Consider the following 21,288-nt stretch of genomic DNA (forward strand, 5'->3'; position numbering starts at 1 on the left):
AGCACGGAGTCTAGGGGTTTGAATCCGCCGTGGTGCATGCAGTTTTGTCGTCCGTCTATACCAAGGGCCCAGCTTTCGAGTTGTAAATTGAGGCTATTATAGTTCATATGAATGGCAGTGGGTGAGTTTATTTATGTCTTTACTCTGGCAGTGAAAGAGTTAATACACATTGTCATAAATACTATATGCTTCCAGTCGCTAGTTTAAAGTCTTCTTTAAAGTCTTATTTTACTGTCTATGGTCTATACGAGCACAGTTGGCCGGTGTTCGGGGAGGGAAGCCGGGCGGGGAGGGTGATATTTGTTACCGCACAGACTCCTGCACAGGCTGGGGGGCGGAGTCTGTCAGCAAGGAGTGTTGGGCGGCAGGCACTACATCCTCCCGGTGGGGGCTCCTCATTGGGGAGAAAAGGGGTAAAAATTCTCAAAAGCGGACATGGCAACACTAGGATTCTGGCATCTGAGAGGTTTGCTCAGCAGCTCATTGGCTCATTTACTCACACGACCAATGAGAGTTAGCGCTTTCATTGTTGCTAAGATACGTCCCCCCTAGATACAGTACACGCTACCCAAACTCTCAAAACCCCGGACATTTGAAGGATTTTATAAAACCCCCCCGGACAGGCCGGACAGCTAGCCCCCCAAAAGAGGACATGTCGGGGGAAAAGAGGACGTATGGTCACCCTAACTAGGGGTGGATGTGTGTCTGGTCGGGTGGAGCGGACGTGGAGCAGTGCAGTTTCATGGGGTGGGGCTAGGGGTGGATTGTGGAGCCGGGGCTGTAGTTGGTAGCGTGTTTGTTTTGTCAGTGCAGTGCGTCCGGCCGGGCGGAGTGGATGTGCAGCTGGGGCAGGTCGATGCCGTCGTTGTGCAGCTCCTCTTGTTTCTGTAGACCCTGGAGCTTCAGCACACACTCTCTGATGAACACCTGCACAGATAGATAGATAGATAGATAGATAGATAGATAGATAGATTACATTTTTTTACTGAGGGTAAAAGTAACAATACTGCACTGTAGAAATACTCTGTTACAAGTAAAAGTCCGGAATAAAAAATTTACTTGACTAAAAGTAATACAAAAGTATTGGTATCAAAATGTACTTATACCAAAAGTAGAAAGTACTCGTCATGTTACGTTTTCAAAAGTATAAAAACGTTTGAAAATAGCAGATCTACAATCTCACAATGCATCGTTGTCACAAGTTTTCAGGGAAGCGTTATATAGCAGCAGGCTTGTTGTTGAAAAAGACGTCAAGCCATGGGCTATTTTAGCACCATAGAGCGTCGGCTCTCAGGTGCATTCAGCAACAGTTTTTTTTCCCACACCTTCCAACCAACTAATCTCCTGATTTCATTCGACTGCCAGTCTGTAGTAGTCTCTAGTAGTCTGTTTGGTGGAGGGCTACCTTTACACCTTTATGCTGCTGTGTTGTGTTGTGCAGTTGTGTAGTGTTTTACCTCTGTGTTGTTATTGGAGGTGTGGAGAATCTCCTGTCAAGTGGAACACAGAGTGCAGAACAGTGTGAGATGAAGTTAGACAGACAGGCAGGCAGGCAGACAGACAGGCAGGCAGGCAGACAGACAGACAGACAGACAGGTACACAGACCTGTAGTCTGTGGGTTCGCTCTTCGTCGGTCTTCAGTTCCAGCAGTTTGTCGATGTTCACTTCTTCCGGCATGGCCTCCTCCTATTGGTCCAATACAGAGGAGGGGGAGGAGCTTATTTAACTGGTGGCCACTCCCTTAGCTTTTCACCTTGCCCACACACACGCACACTATATATAGTCGCTGTCTGGCAGAAAGCTCAATATTTATTTTTATGGGTTTTGCTTTTGTTTTAGTTTTTTTGTAAATTAAGGCCATACTTCATAATACGTATATGGGGAGAGCGATAGGGGGTCGACACACAGCAAAGGTCGTCGGGACCAGGAGTCGAATTTGCGACATGCTGTCAAGCTGGATTACCAGCATATGTGGTATGCGCCTGGACCGCTAAGCCAGCGGGCGCCTGTTTCCACCCAATTTTTGTGTAATTCTGTCACTAAAGAAACGGCTGACCTGGGATTCATGAAAGGCTGTCTGGGTAGACTCACAGCCTTGATTTGTTCAGATCACAGGCCTATCAAACGATGCATTTCCACCTGTTCATAAATCAAATGCACGTTCATTCACCTATCAACGAGTAAATCACCGTAGGAATAACAACGCTAAATCAGACACTCCCTCTATCAAATTCTCACTATTTAACTCTGAGAGTTTACAATTCCATTTGGTTACTTGCTATGTATCCCATGTCTATATATCCCACTGTTTCTCAACCAATGGTCCACGAGACTACTAGTGGTCCATGGTATAATTAGACCTGCAGGTGGTCCATGGGCAACACATTATATCAAGCCACTGCATTATTTAACTGAAATATGCAAGTGGGTCCAGAGCTCAAAAAGAGGTTGAGAACCACTGATCTATTCCCATCCCACGGTTACCCTGATTCTGTTCTCTTACTTTATCCATCCTTCCATTAACCCATTAAGACCTGTGTAAGATCTGTGTGTAACCACTTTAACCATTATTCTATGCTTTGGCTATTCAAAAATAGCAGATATACAATCTCATAGCGCGGCACACTATGAGCTTGTAGATCTGCTATTTTTTTTGTTTTTGTGAAAATGTGTGCAAATCTTTGAATATATATATATTTTTAAAGCAACATATTTTTTACTAAGATCTTTGCTTCTGGGGGGTCCCTGGAATAAAATATTTTGAGATGGGGGTCCGCGGCCAAATACATATCATTTTGGGGGTCCTTGACATGAAAAAGTTGGAGCACCACTGACATAGCAACATGTCAAAAAAATAAGTGAGCCTTGAGTTCAGAGCGCAAACACAAAACACCTTTGTTAGATTATTATAATTAACACCATAGAGAAATATTAATACTTTGTTACTGTCATTATGGGACACGGGACACTTTGAAAACAGAGATGTCAGTGTGTGTGTGTGTGTGTGTGTGTGTGTGTGTGTGTGTGTGTGTGTGTGTGTGTGTGTGTGTGTGTGTGTGTGTGTGTGTGTGTGTGTGTGTGTGTGTGTGTGTGTGTGCGCACACATGCGTGTGTGAGTAATTTCTTTGTGTTTTTGAGGACATATGGGGCCTTTACCCTCCTCCACCCCCCAGCCTTTTCAACTCTATTTCCCCTCCCCCTGCACACACGCACGCACGCACGCACGCACGCACGCACGCACGCACGCACGCACGCACGCACGCACGCACGCACGCACGCACGCACGCACGCACGCACGCACACACACACACACACACACACACACACACACACACACACACACATTAGTCATCAATCAATAGCTCAATGGATCATGTGGTAATGCCACTAGGCAGATGCTCCTCACTACACAGTAAAGTGTTCATTTAACTGTGAGAGTGTAGAGATACGGGTCCATTTGGTTCCATTTGACACGACTCCGGAAATACGCAACAAAGGTATAAATTGACACGTGTTCTACAGAAATGAGAGGAAACTAAGAGTGGTGTGTGTGTGTGTGTGTGTGTGTGTGTGTGTGTGTGTGTGTGTGTGTGTGTGTGTGTGTGTGTGTGTGTGTGTGTGTGTGTGTGTGTGTGTGTGTGTGTGTGTGTGTGTGTGTGTGTGTGTGTGTCCGACAGGAAATGAGTCTGTAAGGCAGATCTAATTACACATTTATCACTAGTTATTAACAGCTGCGCCTCTCTCTCACACACACACACACGCACGCACGCACGCACGCACGCACGCACGCACGCACGCACGCACGCACGCACGCACGCACGCACGCACGCACGCACGCACGCACGCACGCACGCACGCGCAAAAGCACGCACGCACACACACACACACACACACACACACACACACACACACACACACACACACACACACACACACACACACACACACACACACACACACACACACACACACACACACACATTAACACAGACATTAACAGACAGACATTGCACAGATGGACGTCACTCCACAGATAATTCATGTCATTGTCCCTCTGCAACTATTAGAGACGGTGTGTGTGTGTGTGTGTGTGTGTGTGTGTGTGTGTGTGCGCGCGTGTGTGTGCGAGTGTGTGTGCGTGTCCGTGTCCGTGTGTGTGTTGTTGATGAGGACAGTAGAGACGTGAATTAATGGATATTTTTTGTTCTTGTCGCATTCCTAATCCAATAATTTGATGACCAGCACGTCTCCATGGGGTGACTAATCGATAGAAAAAATGACATTTTGGAGGTGAACTATCCCTTTAGTACCAATGTCTTAAGGATGCTATTACAGAGCTTGGTTACAAATGTAAACTGCTTGTGTTCATATTTGGAAGCCATAATATCCATAAATTAGAGAGGCCTCCAGATTGCAGGAATGCCCGAGCCAAGAGCTAATAAGGCATTGGCTATATTCTGTTCAATGTCTGTGATAATTGGCCGTCGCCATATATGGAGGAGACGATGCTTCCTGTACCCATGATCTGTATCCTGAAACACTTATTGTTGAGTTTCCCAAGTTCGTGCATCTACTACTGTTTGTGTTCAACAGTGGTGCAAAGTAACTAAGTCAATTTACTCAAGTACTGTACTTAAGTACAATTTTTAGGTATTTTTTACTTTACTGAAGTATTTCCAATTTTCAGTACTTTTACTTCTACTCCACTACATCTCAGAAGGATATATTGTACTTTTACTCCACTACAATTATTTGACAGCTTTAGTTACTAGTTACTTTGTAGATTTAGATTATTATTACAAAACATACATTAACCACTATAATGCTTCATATATATTGGCTATTTGAAAATGATCTGCAAGCAAAAGATTTGTATACATTTTGAAAGCTTGAAATGGGACATTCTGCATAAATGAGTACTTTTACTTTTGGTACATTTTGATGCCAGTACTTTTGTACTGATCGGCTATTTTTGGCTAAAGTTCTCCATCAGAATAGGGAATAGGGAATAGGGAATAGGGATTATTATTTTATTTTTTTTGCTGTTTATTTTGTAATGATATTTGAACTGTGGTGCCACTATATATGCCTATGAATTGAATACCAAGGCCCTCATTGGAAACAAGTCCGCAAGGACTTTTATGAACGGACCTGTTAGACAAAAACAAAAAAAAAATTAATAGGGTTCAAGTGGTTAATGTAAAACAAAATCATCCTATCACACAAAGATTTGGCGACACCCCTGTAGTAACTCTGAGGACCCCCTAGGGGTCCCGAACCCCCTCTTTAACACCCATGATCTAGAAGATCAGAAGAGCGGCTATTTTCGGCGAATGTTCCCTCCAGAATAGGGATACTAGGTTTCATGTAAGAAATGTGCACACTCTCAGAGTTACAGGCCGATAAGGGTCCATTTGGTTCCATTTTATAGTTCCTATTTTCTATACATCCACATCCCCCTCCCTTCCCCGAGGCACCACCCTCCCCGGAGACACAAGACCACACATCAAACACACCCCAAGTCACATCTGTTAGGCGTGTGCGTGTGCGTGTGTGTGTGCGTGTGTGCGTGTGCGTGTGCGTGTGCGTGTGCGTGTGCGTGCGTGTATGTGTGTGTGTGTGTGTGTGTGTGTGTGTGTGTGTGTGGCAGGTAATGGCCAAATTATGCCATTCATGACCGAAAGCCCCATGGGAGAGATTCTTTGGAAAATGGAAGGTGTTTACACACACGCACACGCACACACACACACACACACACACACACACACACACACACACACACACACACACACACACACACACACACACACACACATACATCCCAGAGTCAAATTTTCATTCGTCTGAGCTTTCAATTGACTTCCAAATACATTTTGAGGAGAGGAATTCAGGTATTTTTGTCATTTTTGAACCGATATAACAGAACTACAGGATGTTATTACCTTGCTTAGTCTAGCATACTCATTTCACATCAAAGTAATTGTAACAGAATTATTTTCACCATACATCATTTCTATGAGGTGACCAGAACAACATACTAAAAGTCTGTGAAGAAAAAAAATCTGTTACAATTACTTTGATGTAAAACGCTAGTTTGCCTGGACTATAGTCCCTCCCTCCCGTCTAGTTATTTGTTGACAAAATTGTCAATATATTTAGTCATAGCTTTTGTCATCATAGCTTAGTTCTTTATTTAGTTTTCATCATAGTTTTCGTCAACAAAAATGAACGCTGGTCACTGTGTCTGAAGAGTGTGAGGAGACAGATGTGAGGACTTCTGACATGGTGACCGCGGTCAAAACAAGCCTCAGCTGTTGGACAGCTGAGGCTTGTTGACATGTGCCAAGAGCACGACTGTGTGTTTAACATCTCTTCCCCAGTGGTGGAAAAAGTACTCACATGTTGTACTTAAGTAAAAGTATCAATACTGCAATATAGAACTAAAAGTAAAATTCTGGAATTCTAAATTTACTTGAGTAAAAGTACAAAAGTATTGGGATAAAATGTACTTAAAGTACCAAAAGTAAAAGTACTCATTATGCAGAATGTCCCATTTCACAAGTTAAAAAAAAATCAACCTTTAGAAATTAGCAGATCTACAAGCTCACAATGCGTTGCATCGCGACACATTGTGAGCTTGTAGATCTGCTATTGGGAATGCACTTACGCTATCATGTGCGTAAGTGCATTCCCAACTTGCAACTTGCGTACACGACTTGCATCGTTCCAGAGTAGTTATTTTAAAATATTGCCGTGTGTGATGAACCATTATTTAAAAAAAGACCGGGAACATATCTGTGTCATTTTTAGATTTCTTTGGCTATTCAAAAATAGCAGATATACAAGCTCATAGCACGGCACCAAGTGCAAAAAAAACACTGATATTATAGCAACATACTGTATGTTTTTTCAAAAAAAATGTAAGATTACAAGAGAGGATAAATCTTATGATTATCCTCATGTGCGTGATGCAACCAGATATGACAATGGTTTGGGATGTTAAAGGACCAGCATTGTTCCATTAACATTGACCAACATCATCCTTCCACTTCCCCTCCATCAAACATTGATGAGCACAGCGTTGCCAGGTCTGCTTATTATAAGAGACTTTGGGCTTGTTTTTTCTGTCAAGTTGCTTGTAAATATTCGTAGTTGCAGGTTGCTTTTTTTGGAGTTTGTTTGTAAAGTGTAGTTGCTTATTTTGGGCTTGCTGTGTAATGTTGTTTACACAGCAAGGACTCCCAAATTAATATGCCCCCCCCCATCTAAAAATATTTTGTGTAGATCTACAATCTTTTGTGTAGATCTAATAGCAGATCTACAAGCTCACAACGTCCCGCGCTGCGACGCGCTGTGATTTTCAAATATCTGATGCATATACATTTAGGCTTAAAAAAATAACGTATGTTCTATCGATTACATGGAGACTTGAATTCATGGATATTGTTTTGTTTTTTTTGTTTTTAGCCAATAATTTGATGACGAGCAGTGAGTTTCGGGAGGAGACACAAAAGGAACCCAGTGCTCGTCATCCAACTGGCGGCCCGGGGGCCACATGCGGCCCCACCTTCACTTAATGCGGCCCGCAGGTTAATATGGGAATACTGATATATTATTGATTTCAGCTGTTACAATTCCAAACATGCAAACATGACCCGCTTTAATTACTTCAGTCTATATTAGTAGCTTAATGACTAGTATAAAAATCATATTGTCTTTTTTATGTCCAATGTATTTGTATTTAAGTTCATAAAGTTAAAGGTAGGGTAAGTGATATTTTTTGGTTAAAACAAAAAGTATTTTGTTAAAAGGTTAAAATACTATATTCTGATAGTAATCATTGCTATAGAGTGTTTTTTCAGTAACAGATGTCTCCCCGTCTCTCCAGCTCTTTAATAAACAGAAAATACATTTTCCGGTAGGTGTCAAAATCTCAGCCAATCAGGAGAAAGTACCCATTTTTAAGCTTCATTTTTATAGTGTTCCAGTTCCAATTTTGCCTGCTCATTTCTTAGTGTCATCACTTACAATTTCACTTGTTTAATCTATATCCTGATTGAGTTCTCTATCCTGATTGGATAAATTTGAAAATGAAACTGAAACTGAAACGAAAATGCATTTTCTGTTTTATAAAGAGCTGGAGAGACAAGGAGACTCCTTTTACTGAACAAACACTCTATAGCAATGAGTACTATCAGAATATAGAGCTATTTAACACTTATTTTAACCAAAGAAAATCACTTACCCTACCTTTAACATAAGTATAACTAAATGCATTTGAAATTCAATGAAAATGTAAAAATAAATAGCAAAAATAGCAGATCTACAAGTTCAAAACGCATCGCACTGCGACGCGTTTTGAGCTCGTAGATCGTCTATTTTAGTGCGGCACTCGGTGCCGCGCTATGAGCTTGTATATCTGCTATATTTGAATAGCCAAAGAATTGCATCAAATTAAGTGCAAAAACATTCCACGATTCCGCTGAGGTTTGTGCGTGCGCTCTCGGCTTTCAATTTAACTGACGGGGGAACAACTTTGTTCCCCCGTCTGTATATTGTGCTGCAGTAATCTGATCCCTGGTCAGTCAGTCTATCATAGCAGCATTTGATTAATCTTTCACAACTAGAGCCAGCTACAAAGAACAACCATTTGCTGTCTGACACCTAGTTGTTCCAGTTGAGAGAGCAACTGCACGTAGCCAGTAATGAATGGTCATTGCAGTGAGATGCAGCCAAAACACAAAGACGATTGTGCAACACAATGGGAACAGTGGGGTGCCAGACCAGCGCCGGTCGGGAAAAGTATGAATAAATAAATAGACCAGCGGTCTGCGAGATCGGCAAGTCAATTGCTAAATAGTGGGGGGGACATTCAGGACCGACCCCCTATGATGTGGCCTATAGTCGCTTCTTTTGGCCTTGTTTTCATAGACCTGGTTGGAAAATCTGACAACACTGCACTCGCTCCATTCAGTGTCACACCAAACACAGCTGAGTACACAGTCTGTATGTACCACACACACACACACACACACACACACACACACACACACACACACACACACACACACACACACACACACACACACACAAACTTGTACTTGTAACAGACTATTTCTACAATAGGATATTGATACTTTTACTTAACGTTAAACATTGTGAGTACTTCTTTCATCACTTTATATGCTGTGGTTGGAGGAGACTCTTCTCACACTGATTGGTACTGACACAGTGAACGAGCTGATCACATTTAATGACCCTGACCCGCACGCACACACACACACACACGCACACACGCGCACACGCGCACACGCGCACACACGCACACACGCACACACGCACACGCAGTGGTGTAAAGTAACCAAGTACATTTACTCAAGTACTGTACTTAAGTAAGGTACTTTTACTTTACTGGAGTATTGCCAATAATTTTACTTCTACTCCACTACATCTCAGAGGCAAATGTTGTACTTTTACTCCACTACAATTATTTGAAATCTTTAGTTACTAGTTACTTTTTAGATTTTGATAACTATTACAAAACATACATTAACAACGTTAGCCCTATACATTTCGGCCATTTGAAAATAGCAGATCTGCTATTTCCAAAAGATGTTTATACATTTTAAAACTTGAAATGGGACATTCTGCATAATGAGTACTTTTACTTTTGGTACTTGAAGTACATTTTGATGCCAATACTTTTGTACTACTACTCAAGTACATTTTGAATTCCGGACTTTTACTCGTAACAGAGTATTTCTATATTGCAGTATTGATACTTTTACTTAAGTAAAAAATGTAGTATTTTTTCCACCACTGCACACACACACACACACACACACACACACACACACACGCACACGCACACGAACACACACACACACACACACACACACACACACACACACACACACACACACACACACACACACACACACACACACACACACACACACACACACACACACACACACACACACACACACACAGTGAGGTTGGTTTAGCCAGGGGCGATGGCACTATACTGCCAGCTCTGGTCATGTCTCAATTATATGATCTTTTCCCTAGCTGCGCTCCCAGTGCAAAAATAAAAATACCTCTATAGGCTACTGCTGCTATAAAGCTGACCCACTGCTGTCTTTAAGCAGTGATACTAAAATAAAAAATACCTCTATACTGCTGCTATAAAGCTGATCCACTGCTGTCTTTAAGCAGTGATTCTAAAATAAAAAATACCTCTATACTGCTGCTATAAAGCTGACCCACTGCTGTCTTTAAGCAGTGATTCTAAAATAAAAAATACCTCTATACTGCTGCTATAAAGCTGATCCACTGCTGTCTTTAAGCAGTGATTCTAAAATAAAAAATACCTCTATACTGCTGCTATAAAGCTGATCCACTGCTGTCTTTAAGCAGTGATTCTAAAATAAAAAATACCTCTATACTGCTGCTATAGAGCTGACCCACTGCTGTCTTTAAGCAGTGATTCTAAAATAAAAAAATACCTCTATACTGCTGCTATAGAGCTGATCCACTGCTGTCTTTAAGCAGTGATTCTCAGCCTTATTCATTTCAATGACCCCCCCGTTTCAGTTGCATTAACCCATTCAAGCCGGGAACGCATTTCTATCATTTAGGATTTCTTTGGCTCTTCAAAAATAGCAGATCTACAAGCTCATAGCGCGGCACCGAGTGCCGCGCTATGAGCTTGCAGATCTGCTATTTTGGGGGGAAATCGTGGATTTTTTTTGCAAATCTTTGAAGATATGTTTTTCAAAGCGAAACATTTTTAACTCAAATCTCTGCTTCTGGGGGATTCTACAAATGTCTTCTAACTCCTAACAGTTTTTTTTTGAAAAAAATGATATATGTTACTATATGGTGGTGCTCAAACTTTTTCACGTCAAGGACCACCCAAAATGATATGTATTTGGCCGCGGACCCCCATCTCAAAATATTTTGTTCCAGAGACCCCCCCCAGAAGTTGTAACATGAGTTAAAAATGTTCACTTAGAATATATATATATTCCAAGATATATTCACAATTTTTCAAAAATAGCAGATCTACAAGCTCAAGGTTTATGTTAAAAAAAAATCAAATGATAAAAAAAATGTCCAAACATTTTCAATATTTTTCAAAAGATTGCAAAGGAATAGCAGATCTACAAGCCAACATATAAATGGATAAAGTGGTTGAAGTGATTGCGATGCTGTATACTTTTGCTGGGGACCCCCCTCCCCCAAGGACCCCTGGGGGGTCCCCAGACCCCACTTTGAGAAGCACTGCATTAGGCCATGGATGGATGGACCCTCATTTGATACAATTCTTTTTGTTATCTCTGGTTCTTAATCCTGGAACCAAACGGACCCCATCCGGTTCCAATTGCTGTCGGCAGTGGTGTAAAGTAACTAAGTACATTTACTCAAGTACTGTACTTAAGTACAATTTTGAGGTACTTTTACTTCTACTCGACTACATCTCAGAGGCAAATATTGTACTTTTACTCCGGTACAATTATTTGAAAACTTTAGTTAGTAGTTACTTTGCAGATATAAATTATTATATTATAAAACATACATTAACCACTTCAGCCCTATTTTATACCTAGGCTATTTGCAAATAGCAGATAAGCTCACAAAGTGTCGCATCGTGACGCGTTGTGAGCTTGTAGATCTGCTATTTTCAAACATTTTAGTACTTTTACATTCGGTACTTTAAGTATATTTTGATGCCAATGCTTGTGTACTTTTACTCAAGTAACATTTTGAACACAGGCCTTTTACTTGTAACAGAGTATTTTTTATATTGTGGTATTGCTACTTTTACTTAAGTAAAACAATTTAGTACTTTTTCCACCTCTGGTTTTTATTTGAATCCTGAAAAGTAACAGTTTAGGACATATCGATGGCCAAAACGCAAAACCTCCTATCTGAAAAATTTACATTGTTGGGAAAATGAAAAAGAAAACTACAAAATGTTGTATCTTTTTTGCACAATGCTATTTTTTTATGATACCCATCACATAATTCACCGTTTCTGGATTTCTGGATTATATTACAATATTATATGTTAATTACACTGATCTCATATTGCAAATGTAGATAGGAGGTTTTTCCCCACTTTTCCTGGATAATTCTGCAGATAGGAGCTTTTGCACTGTGATGTTAAGTGATTGCATAACTAAATAATGATAAATAGTACAGGCTGTAAATACATACATTTACAGCTGCAAACAGTTGCATCAGTGGTGTGGTCTAGGTTTGTTTTCTGAGGTATACAATAATCATTCCCTGCACGAGATGCGCGTGGTCGTGGGTATACGCTAGCGCATTTTCAATGGATGAAATGGTTAGTAGACTGTATACGCTTTTTTCCAAAAACAACAACAATTAGGTGGACTACAAAACAACTGGCCCAGGCACCCCTCGACATAATCCCCCCTATACCCTCAACTCCACCACCTGAAATACCCCCCCACTCCCACAACCCCCATTCCCCCCAACCAGCACAACACCCCCCCCAAACCCCACCCACCCAAACCCTCATAACCTCCAACTCCCCTAACTCACTAATACAACTGGATCACCAACCTTGTGTCCGGTGTGGATAGTGGAATAGTATGTAAGATCATTGAATGTCTTAAAGAGCCTATAAGCAAGGAGGAAAGACAGATGCCTTAACCCTAGAATCACCACAGCCAGGGAGGAGATGAGAGCAGCACACAGGGACTTTGTCGCTGACCAAAAAGGAGAGGGTCTGAGGGAGGAATATAAGCGGAGGAAGGAGGAGCTATATCAAGTGTATGCAACTGGAACAACGGGAGCTGACCCAAAAGATCAGGGACATTAAAGAGGTGCATGTTAACCAGACACATGGCAGGAGCTGGAAGCTCATCAATGACATTTCTGGCAGAAGCTCTTCTCAGACATCCAAGATCTGGGGAGAAAGCGCAGAGGAACGAGTTGAAACATGGTACCAGCACTTCAAAACACTCCTAGGAAATCCTCCTTCAACCGAAGAAGAGGATGATCCGATGCTCCTGTCTTCCATGACCTTCCCAAACCAGACGGTTCACCATGGATGAGTACCAGAGGGCCAAGGCTACTATCAAGTGAGGCAAGAGCTGCGGGGAAGATGGAGTGACAGCAGAGGTTCTGATGTATGTGCCCATAGACGAGGTGGTGTTGGATTTTATCAAGCACACACGTCTAGCAAGCTGCCAAAGCTGTGGAGCAAAATGATCATCGATCCAGTACCAAAGTCAGGCGAACTCACCAAGGCATTACACTCACAAGTTGCCAAGACGGTTAACAGGAAGATCCTCAACCGTATTAGACCCATCTTAGACCCTGTAATGAGAAACTCGGGCAGATACTGGTGCTGAGGAGGATACTGGAAGGAGTAAGGAGCGGAATCTTTCAGTGGTGATCACCTTCATGACTTCCAAAAGGCTTTTGGCACCATCCACCGGGGGAATCTGATGAACATTCTCCGGGTTTATGGAGTTCCTGAGAAGATGGTTCAGATGATGGAGACAAGCTACTCGAGGCAGTCCAGGACTTCTAATAACCTGGGCCTGGACTGCTTCAATGGAACAGGACCTGAAGGTCCGGGGGGCACTTGACTGGAATGCCTTGCATGGGATGAGGAGAGTGTGGAAATCAGACTTGGGAGAAGACCTCAAGAGGCGGCTGTTCGTATAGCTACAGTGGAGTCAGTACTGCTGTATGGGGCTGAGACATGGACCGTCACAGCACAACAGGAAAGGGCCTTGGATGGAGTCTACACAAGAATGCTATGAATGGCACTAAGAGTCACATGGACGGACCACATCAGAAATGTGGTCCTCTACAGGAATCTACCATGGGTCACAGACAAAGTCAGAGAGAGAAGGATGAGTGCGTCAGGGACCCATAACTAGTGGCAAGCAAACAAACACTATGAGAGCCAACCCAGGGCAAAGCCAGGAAGACAAGAAGTGCACCACCTACGTAGATGCACTTCGGCGTAACAGCTTAGCCAACAATACTTTAGAACTCAAGACCCTGATGCTAGATAGGAGAGTGTGGAGGGCAGCGATTCAGGAGTTCCAAGTTGGTGTTGGCTAGACCACACTCACACATCGCATCGCAAAGAGCCTATTCTATATGATCCGGCCTAACTGACCCATGCCCCCCTCAACATAATCCCCCCCATACCCTCTACCCCCAACTCCACCACCTGCAATACTCCCCCACTCCCACAACCCCCCCCCCCCCCCAACTGCCAGCCCACACCTCTCCACCTCCATAACTCAAAACCCCATCCCACTTCAGAGGTCCCGAGTTGGTGTTGGCTAGACCACACTCTCGCATCGCAAAGACCCTATCCTGTGTGATCCGGCCTAACTGGCCTATGCCCCCCTCAACATAATCCCCCCCATACCCTATACCCCCCAACTCCACCTACTGCAATACTCCCCCACTCCCACACCCCCCCCCCCCCCCCAACTGCCAGCCCACACCTCTCCACCTCCCTAACTCAAAACCCCATCCCACTTCAGGAGTCCTGAGTTGGTGTTGGCTAGACCACACTTTCGCATCACAAAGACCCTATCCTGTATGATCCGGCCTAACTGGCCTATGCCCCCCTCAACATAATCCCCCCCCATACCCTCTACCCCCCCAACTCCACCACCTGCAATATTCCCCCACTCCCACAACCCCCCCCCCCCCAACTGCCAGCCCACACCTCTCCACCTCCCTAACTCAAAACCCCATCCCACTTCAGGAGTCCTGAGTTGGTGTTGGCTAGACCACACTTTCGCATCACAAAGACCCTATCCTGTATGATCCGGCCTAACTGGCCTATGCCCCTCTCAACATAATCCCCCCCATACCCTCTACCCCCCCAACTCCACCACCTGCAATACTCCCCCACTCCCACAACACCCCCCCCCCCCAACTGCCAGCCCACACCTCTCCACCTCCCTAACTCAAAACCCCATCCCACTTCAGGAGTCCTGAGTTGGTGTTGGCTAGACCACACTTTCGCATCACAAAGACCCTATCCTGTATGATCCGGCCTAACTGGCCTATGCCCCCCTCAACATAATCCCCCCCATACCCTCTACCCCCCAACTCCACCACCTGCAATACTCTCCCACAAACCCCATACCCCCCAACTGCCAGCCCATAACTCAAAACCCCATCCCACCCCATAACCTCATACCCCCAAATCCCACCCAACCCATTACCCCCACTCCCAGAACCCCCGGTCCCCGTGCCCCCAACCAGCACACCACAACCCCCAAACTCCACCCACCCAAACCCTCATGCACCCCCCACCCCATACCCCCCCAACCACCACCCACACCTCCCACACCTTATAACTCCAAACCCCATCCCACCCCTCATACCCCCCAACCGACACACCACAATATTTTCACAGGGTTGTTGGCTGCCACGGTGTTCACGTGTGATTTTGATCTGCAATTAATAAAAAATCACACCAATTGTGAAGTGGGCGGTGTGGTCATCACAGTGGTCATCATAGTGATGGAAGCTCACTTCCAAAAATTAAGTTTTTTGGAAGTGCATAATCCTATTTATAGGTTATTAATGTCATCATGTGTCTCGCTAGCCAATCACAGTGCTGAATAGAGTCAGCCAATAGAGTCAGCCAATCACAGTACAGGAAAGTGGGCCAGTCACAGTGCAGGAAACTAATACTAATGAGGTGTCCCAACCCCACTTATAGGGGCGGCTACACCGCCCAAAAATCACGACAATGACGTTCACATTTAAGCAGCAATGACAACCACAAGTTCAAAATGTTCAATGCCAAAACCTCCTATCTATACCTAAAAATGACCTCCTATCTACATAGATGCACATAGGAGGTTTTTACCTAGAAATAGTTAGGCTTACAAACAAACATTATTTTTGTTAAATAATGCTTTTTATATGCTCATTTTGAGATCAAGACATTCTACAGTACTGTATCAAGTATTACCACTACATTTTTTTATCAACTCACACTCTTGGTGTGATAAAAGTGTCACCACCTGACACTAATCATTAGCAATCAACAAGGCAATGCAATTAACTTGACAGAGTTACTAACAAATACTTAACTAGTAAGGGGGGAAGACACTTTTTTATTTTGAAAATAATAGATGACTACAAACTGAAAGACATTTAGACGGTCTACATAACATAGAATTCCCAAGTTTCAGCTCTGTCTGCTGCTCAACTAGTTCTGGTGCAGATAAGAGGTTTTGCGCTTCAACATTTTAGCACTTATTGGCACTGAACAAGATAGGAGGTTTTAGTCAAATGACTTTTTCTGACAAAATGAGGGGCGGGACTATCTTGCAGACAGACTGAGCATGTGCAGCATAGCCTATAGTCCCCATCCACAGTGAAATCCGAAAATCATGAAATTCGCACATAGGAGGTTTTGCATTTTGGCCATCGATATGTGGAGAGAGAGAGAGAGAGAGAGAGAGAGAGAGAGAGAGAGAGAGAGAGAGAGAGAGAGAGAACATACATTCAAATGTCATTCGAGTGGCATCTGACTGCATGACTACACCATGAAGAGTAGCTTTGTTTCACATAGGATGAGTTATCCTGTGACCCTGCTGTAGCAGCATGTTAGCATGTCTGCTAACACACATACCTACCATATCTGCATGCATGTGGCACATTTTAACCTGGACTCAGTTGACACATTATGAATTGAATACCAAGGCCCTCATTGGAAACAAGTCCGCAAGGACTTTCATGAACGGACCTGTTAGACAAAGTATTTTAAATGTAACTGTGCTGTTTTACATTTTTTGCCTAATAAAATATTCAATCAATCAAAGCAGACAGACAGATAAAATAAATATGCAGTAGTAGAAAAAGTACTAAAATGTTACTCTGTTACAAGTAAAAGTCTGTAATTCAACCGAGTGCCGCACTATGAGCTTGTAGATCTGCTATTTTTGAAAAATGTGTGCATATTTTGTAATATATATTTTTATAATAAGCGATTTTTAAGAATAAGCGATTTTTAAAAACTCAAATCTTTGCTTCTGGGGTCCCTGACACAAAACATTTTCAGCTGGGGGTCCGCGGCCAAATGTATATCAATTTAGGGGTCCTTGTCATGAAAAAGGTTGAAAACCACTGCTATAGGGGGTTCCAAATGGAGTTTTCAGATGTATATATTTTTTTGAAAATAGCAGATCTCCTCTCCTCTCCTCTCCTCTCCTCTCCTCTCCTCTCCTCTCCTCTCATATATAATTGGACCTACATGTTCTTTTCCAAGGATTGTGATTTCCACCAGGAAATCTGCCTCTCTCCAGTTACCAGCAGCTACAATAGTCACAGAGCAATCGCCTGTAATAAACACCAGAACAGTTTCAAACTTACAGAATGTATTTTAATTCATTATTATTGTGCAAACTTGCACAGGGCTTTACAAATGTGGCCGATATATCCAGTGTGTATTTATTTATTTTGGTATCTGTAATAGTAGGGTAGAACCGGGACGAACGACGCGCAGGGACGGTTGCAACACAGACCTTTTTTCATGCTACACTTAAAATACGTCACATCCGGCGACGTCACCCTCTTCGTCTTCGGTCGAAAACATCAGACACAATTTTTTTCCCAGTTCTGATCAAAATTGGCAGAGTTGAAGCCACTTTTGTGTATTTCCACACTGTAGTAAAAAATACCCTATTTGAGTGTTTTCCATTTGTACTGCTGTGTTTATTTGGTGCCGATTGTAAATGGATTTTGTCTGTTAGGCTAATCTGTGGGCTAACTCTCAGTGAAGGTTCCATTGAAAAATATTCATTAGCTTTTGTGCTAGCTAGCAAAACATCCGGGGAGGGCAGTGAGGGACGAACGGCGCATTAAGCCACTCGATGCATTACGGACAGGGAGGGACGAACGGTGCATGTGTAAAACACAAAGTTGAGGAAACAGACAGAGGGGACATTAACATGATACATTTATTTGACTATCAGCATGGTCATTTGCTCGTAGGATTCTACTGAAGCATCAATGAGAGTTAGATGCCAGAAATGTAACTTATGTGATTGTTATAGGACATTTCATCCGACCGCGCCGTCCGCCCCCCATGTATGCACCGTTCGTCCCGACTGGTGGCCGTGTGCGGAGAGTAGCGCAACGTCACTTTACTTACCGATTGCGTTCGACTCGTTTCACTAAAATTAAAACGGACTGCGGGTAATGGGAGAGGACAAGTGTCTCTTGTTCACAAAAAAGTATGGTTACATGAAATTAAGTAATCTCTGTGCAGGGAGGGAAATAGAAAAGGGTGCGTCGTTGGACCCCACTCTCCCCTACACCTGATGTGTCCTGATTTGTAACTACTTTCAACTTGGTGTCCCTGTTTTGTCATTATATGTGAATATTTTTCAAAAGTGAGCTTGTAGGTCTATTGTTTTTCTTTTATTCATATTTTTTTTTCTTGATACAAGAACTGATAATGTCCTTTTTGACTAAATATCAGTCAGTTTTGACAAAACAGCAGTCACAACAGACCCACAGATATGTCTTCAGTGGGACCAGCAGATACAGTATATCAGGCTGATCTACAAGTTCACAACGCCTCCCGCGTATTAGGGGGGCGGTATGAGTCACCAGATCCAAGGACGGGTGTTTTTGATGAATCTATCATGGTTAAAATGGAGTTTGAAGTTATAATGGGTTTGTATAGGAAGGGGGCGTGTCTGATAAAATGAATATCAAATATCTAAATACTGAATCGAGCAACTTAAAAACGGTCTTGGGGGGGCTCACAAAAGCCTGAGTAGACGATAAAATGACCAAAAGTTTTTTTGAAAGTGAAATATGCCTTTAAGTATTTTTAAAAGCAAGTACTCCACTACTTAGTAATATTTGAGCAGGAGTATATATCTGCAGTGGGGGGGGGGACAAAGAACTCAAGTGCAGTACAAATAAGCAGCAGATGCACAGACTGTTGTGCACTAAACGTCCAGTGTAGCAGGACTGTGGACATGGTGTCTCATCCCCTCCCTCCATGACACAGCACATCTGTCTGTCCGTCCGTCCGTCCGTCCGTCCGTCCGTCCGTCCGTCCGTCCGTCCGTCCGTCCGTCCGTCCGTCCGTCCGTCCGTCCGTCCGTCCGTCCGTCCGTCCGTCCGTCCGTCCGTCCGTCCGTCCGTGTCTCAGAAGAGCTGGAAGCCCCTCTGGCATGATGGTGATGTGGTATAGAGGTGTGGAATCACAGGCCATTAGATCTGTACACAGCAGAGAGCAGACACGCTGCTTTGAGTTGATCTCTCTCCATGTTCTGTGACACTCTGACCTCATATTGTCACTGTCTGGTGGGATCCTTTTTGTCCAAAATGGTTACTTTTTCAGAAAGAAATCTGTGTTCCAAAGGATCCAATGTAGTTACTTAGTCACCAGCTCTCTCAAACCTACAGACACTTTTCAACCTCATGTCTCTATTTTGGCCATGTCATATTTTTTTCCAGAACCCACTTGATGTTATACTGAATAACTGCTAGCTCGCATAACGTCTTCAGACTCTAATATGTAACAGGACAAACACCTCAGCGTCATCTTCAGCTCCTCTTTGACATCTCAACATCCACTGGAATGCACTGAGTTGAGCACACTCATGTTAGTTAGTGTGTCTGTTGCTGTTCTTAGTCATGGCTGCCAGTTCCCACCTGATGTCATGAGGTAGTTCAGACTGCTCCACACCGTACTGAATAACTGTTAGCTTGCATAACGACTTCAGATTAGGACTCAAGTCTAAGATGTGCAGCTCACCAGGTGTGTAGTATCCTCCAAAGAGGATGATACGATCTCCCACCATGCAACAGCACATCCCTTCCATCCTATCCGAGCCTTTTCCCTTGGGCTCAACCGTATTCCAGGAGAAGGTCTCTTGTGTCGAATTTCCACAGATCATTGAAGGTCTGGTCCTCGTTGCCGCCACCAAATACTATGTACAGCTCTCCATTGTAGGCAAAGGCTGAGTGACCTTCACGTCCTTCTGGAAGAAGCTGTGCAGAAGGTGTGTTCAACCTGGTGCTTGTAGATCGGCTATTTTCAAATAGAATATTGCAGGGAAATTATAATAAGCAGATCTGGCAACCATGGAGGGAACCTCAAGGGAACATTCTCCTCTTCCAGTCGTCACTGGAGGCAACTCCCTCCAGCGTAAGGACACTGGACACTGTATTGAAGATAATGGACTTCAATCGGACCACTGCCACTGTCAACCGGATTACGGTCCACCTCAACATTTCACAAACAGACGATGGCGAATAATAGCAGCTTCTTCAAGTGTTGTTGAATACAGTTATTGTGTGTTCTGCCACTTATATTGGTCCAATGGACCCTTCGCTAAGCCCCACCCACTCCACTCTGTGACTGGTGGTGCGAAGTTAGTCACACCCAGGCCTGGCAGCGCCTGGCAATCTCAGCTTCTCACCCATTGACTTGCATGTTAAATGATGGCTTTTCCCCTTAAAAATAATCGATCATTTCAGGAGCAAGAGCTTCAAAATCTCTTCTAAATCTCGTCAACAAGGCCTGCAGTAGGCTATGCACTGGACAAATGTGCATGACATTATTTCAATAAACTAAAAACATGGGAAATGTTAGAGGGAGTAATAGCCATGGATACACGACGGTCGACTGTCACGACCGTCATGGATGAACTTCAACCTGGTGTTTGCACTTTCTCCATTTATGGCCCGTACGTCTACATAAACGTTCATATTTCAAATATATATGCTTATCCCATGGCCACGGATGTTACATGTATATATACGGGCTCTCAGAAGTACCTGTATCATCCGTATTGTTCAATAAAAAGCATTTTAATCTGATCGGTGGCCATTTTCTCCATATGCTTTCAACTGAGTGACCCTATCGGTTGGTAGGTGTATTGCACTCGAATACGTTATGAGAGAATGGACACTGATCGGATTAAAATGCTTTTCATTGAACAATACAGAGTACAGGGTACTTTTGAGAATCCTGTGCATAATTGTAACATCCGTGGCCATGGGGTAAGCACTTTATATTTAAAATCTGAACGTTTATATAGATGTACGGACCGTAAATGGAGAAAGTGCAAACACCAGGTTGAAGGTGATCCTTGACTGTAACAGGAGTTTTCATGTACCGCAGGGACTGCAGTAGCAGTTAATAAATAGACGAAGAAATGAATTAATATACTTTAACGTGCGGAATCCGAAACAGGCAGCGCTGTGATTCTGAATTTTGTTACAATTACGGT

At 43.2% G+C, this 21,288-nt stretch overlaps 1 protein-coding gene across 1 annotated transcript in view; it reads right to left on the minus strand.

The window, feature by feature from the left end:
* Positions 1-598: 598 nt before the first annotated feature.
* Positions 599-21,288, minus strand: part of LOC308085807 (protein phosphatase 1 regulatory subunit 14A-like) — a gene marked incomplete at its 5' end in the record, with an annotated part of 23,341 nt that continues 2,651 nt past the window's right edge. Inside the window, 3 exons of the mRNA XM_080429117.1 lie at positions 599-927; positions 1,458-1,490; positions 1,607-1,687. Coding sequence (XP_080285243.1) covers positions 805-927; positions 1,458-1,490; positions 1,607-1,687 — 237 coding nt within the window. The 3' untranslated portion in view covers positions 599-804. The remainder of the gene's footprint in view (positions 928-1,457; positions 1,491-1,606; positions 1,688-21,288) is intronic.

The sequence above is a fragment of the Gymnoscopelus braueri genome (assembly GCF_963280865.1).
Source record: "Gymnoscopelus braueri genome assembly, chromosome: 5".
Lineage (NCBI taxonomy): Eukaryota > Metazoa > Chordata > Actinopteri > Myctophiformes > Myctophidae > Gymnoscopelus > Gymnoscopelus braueri.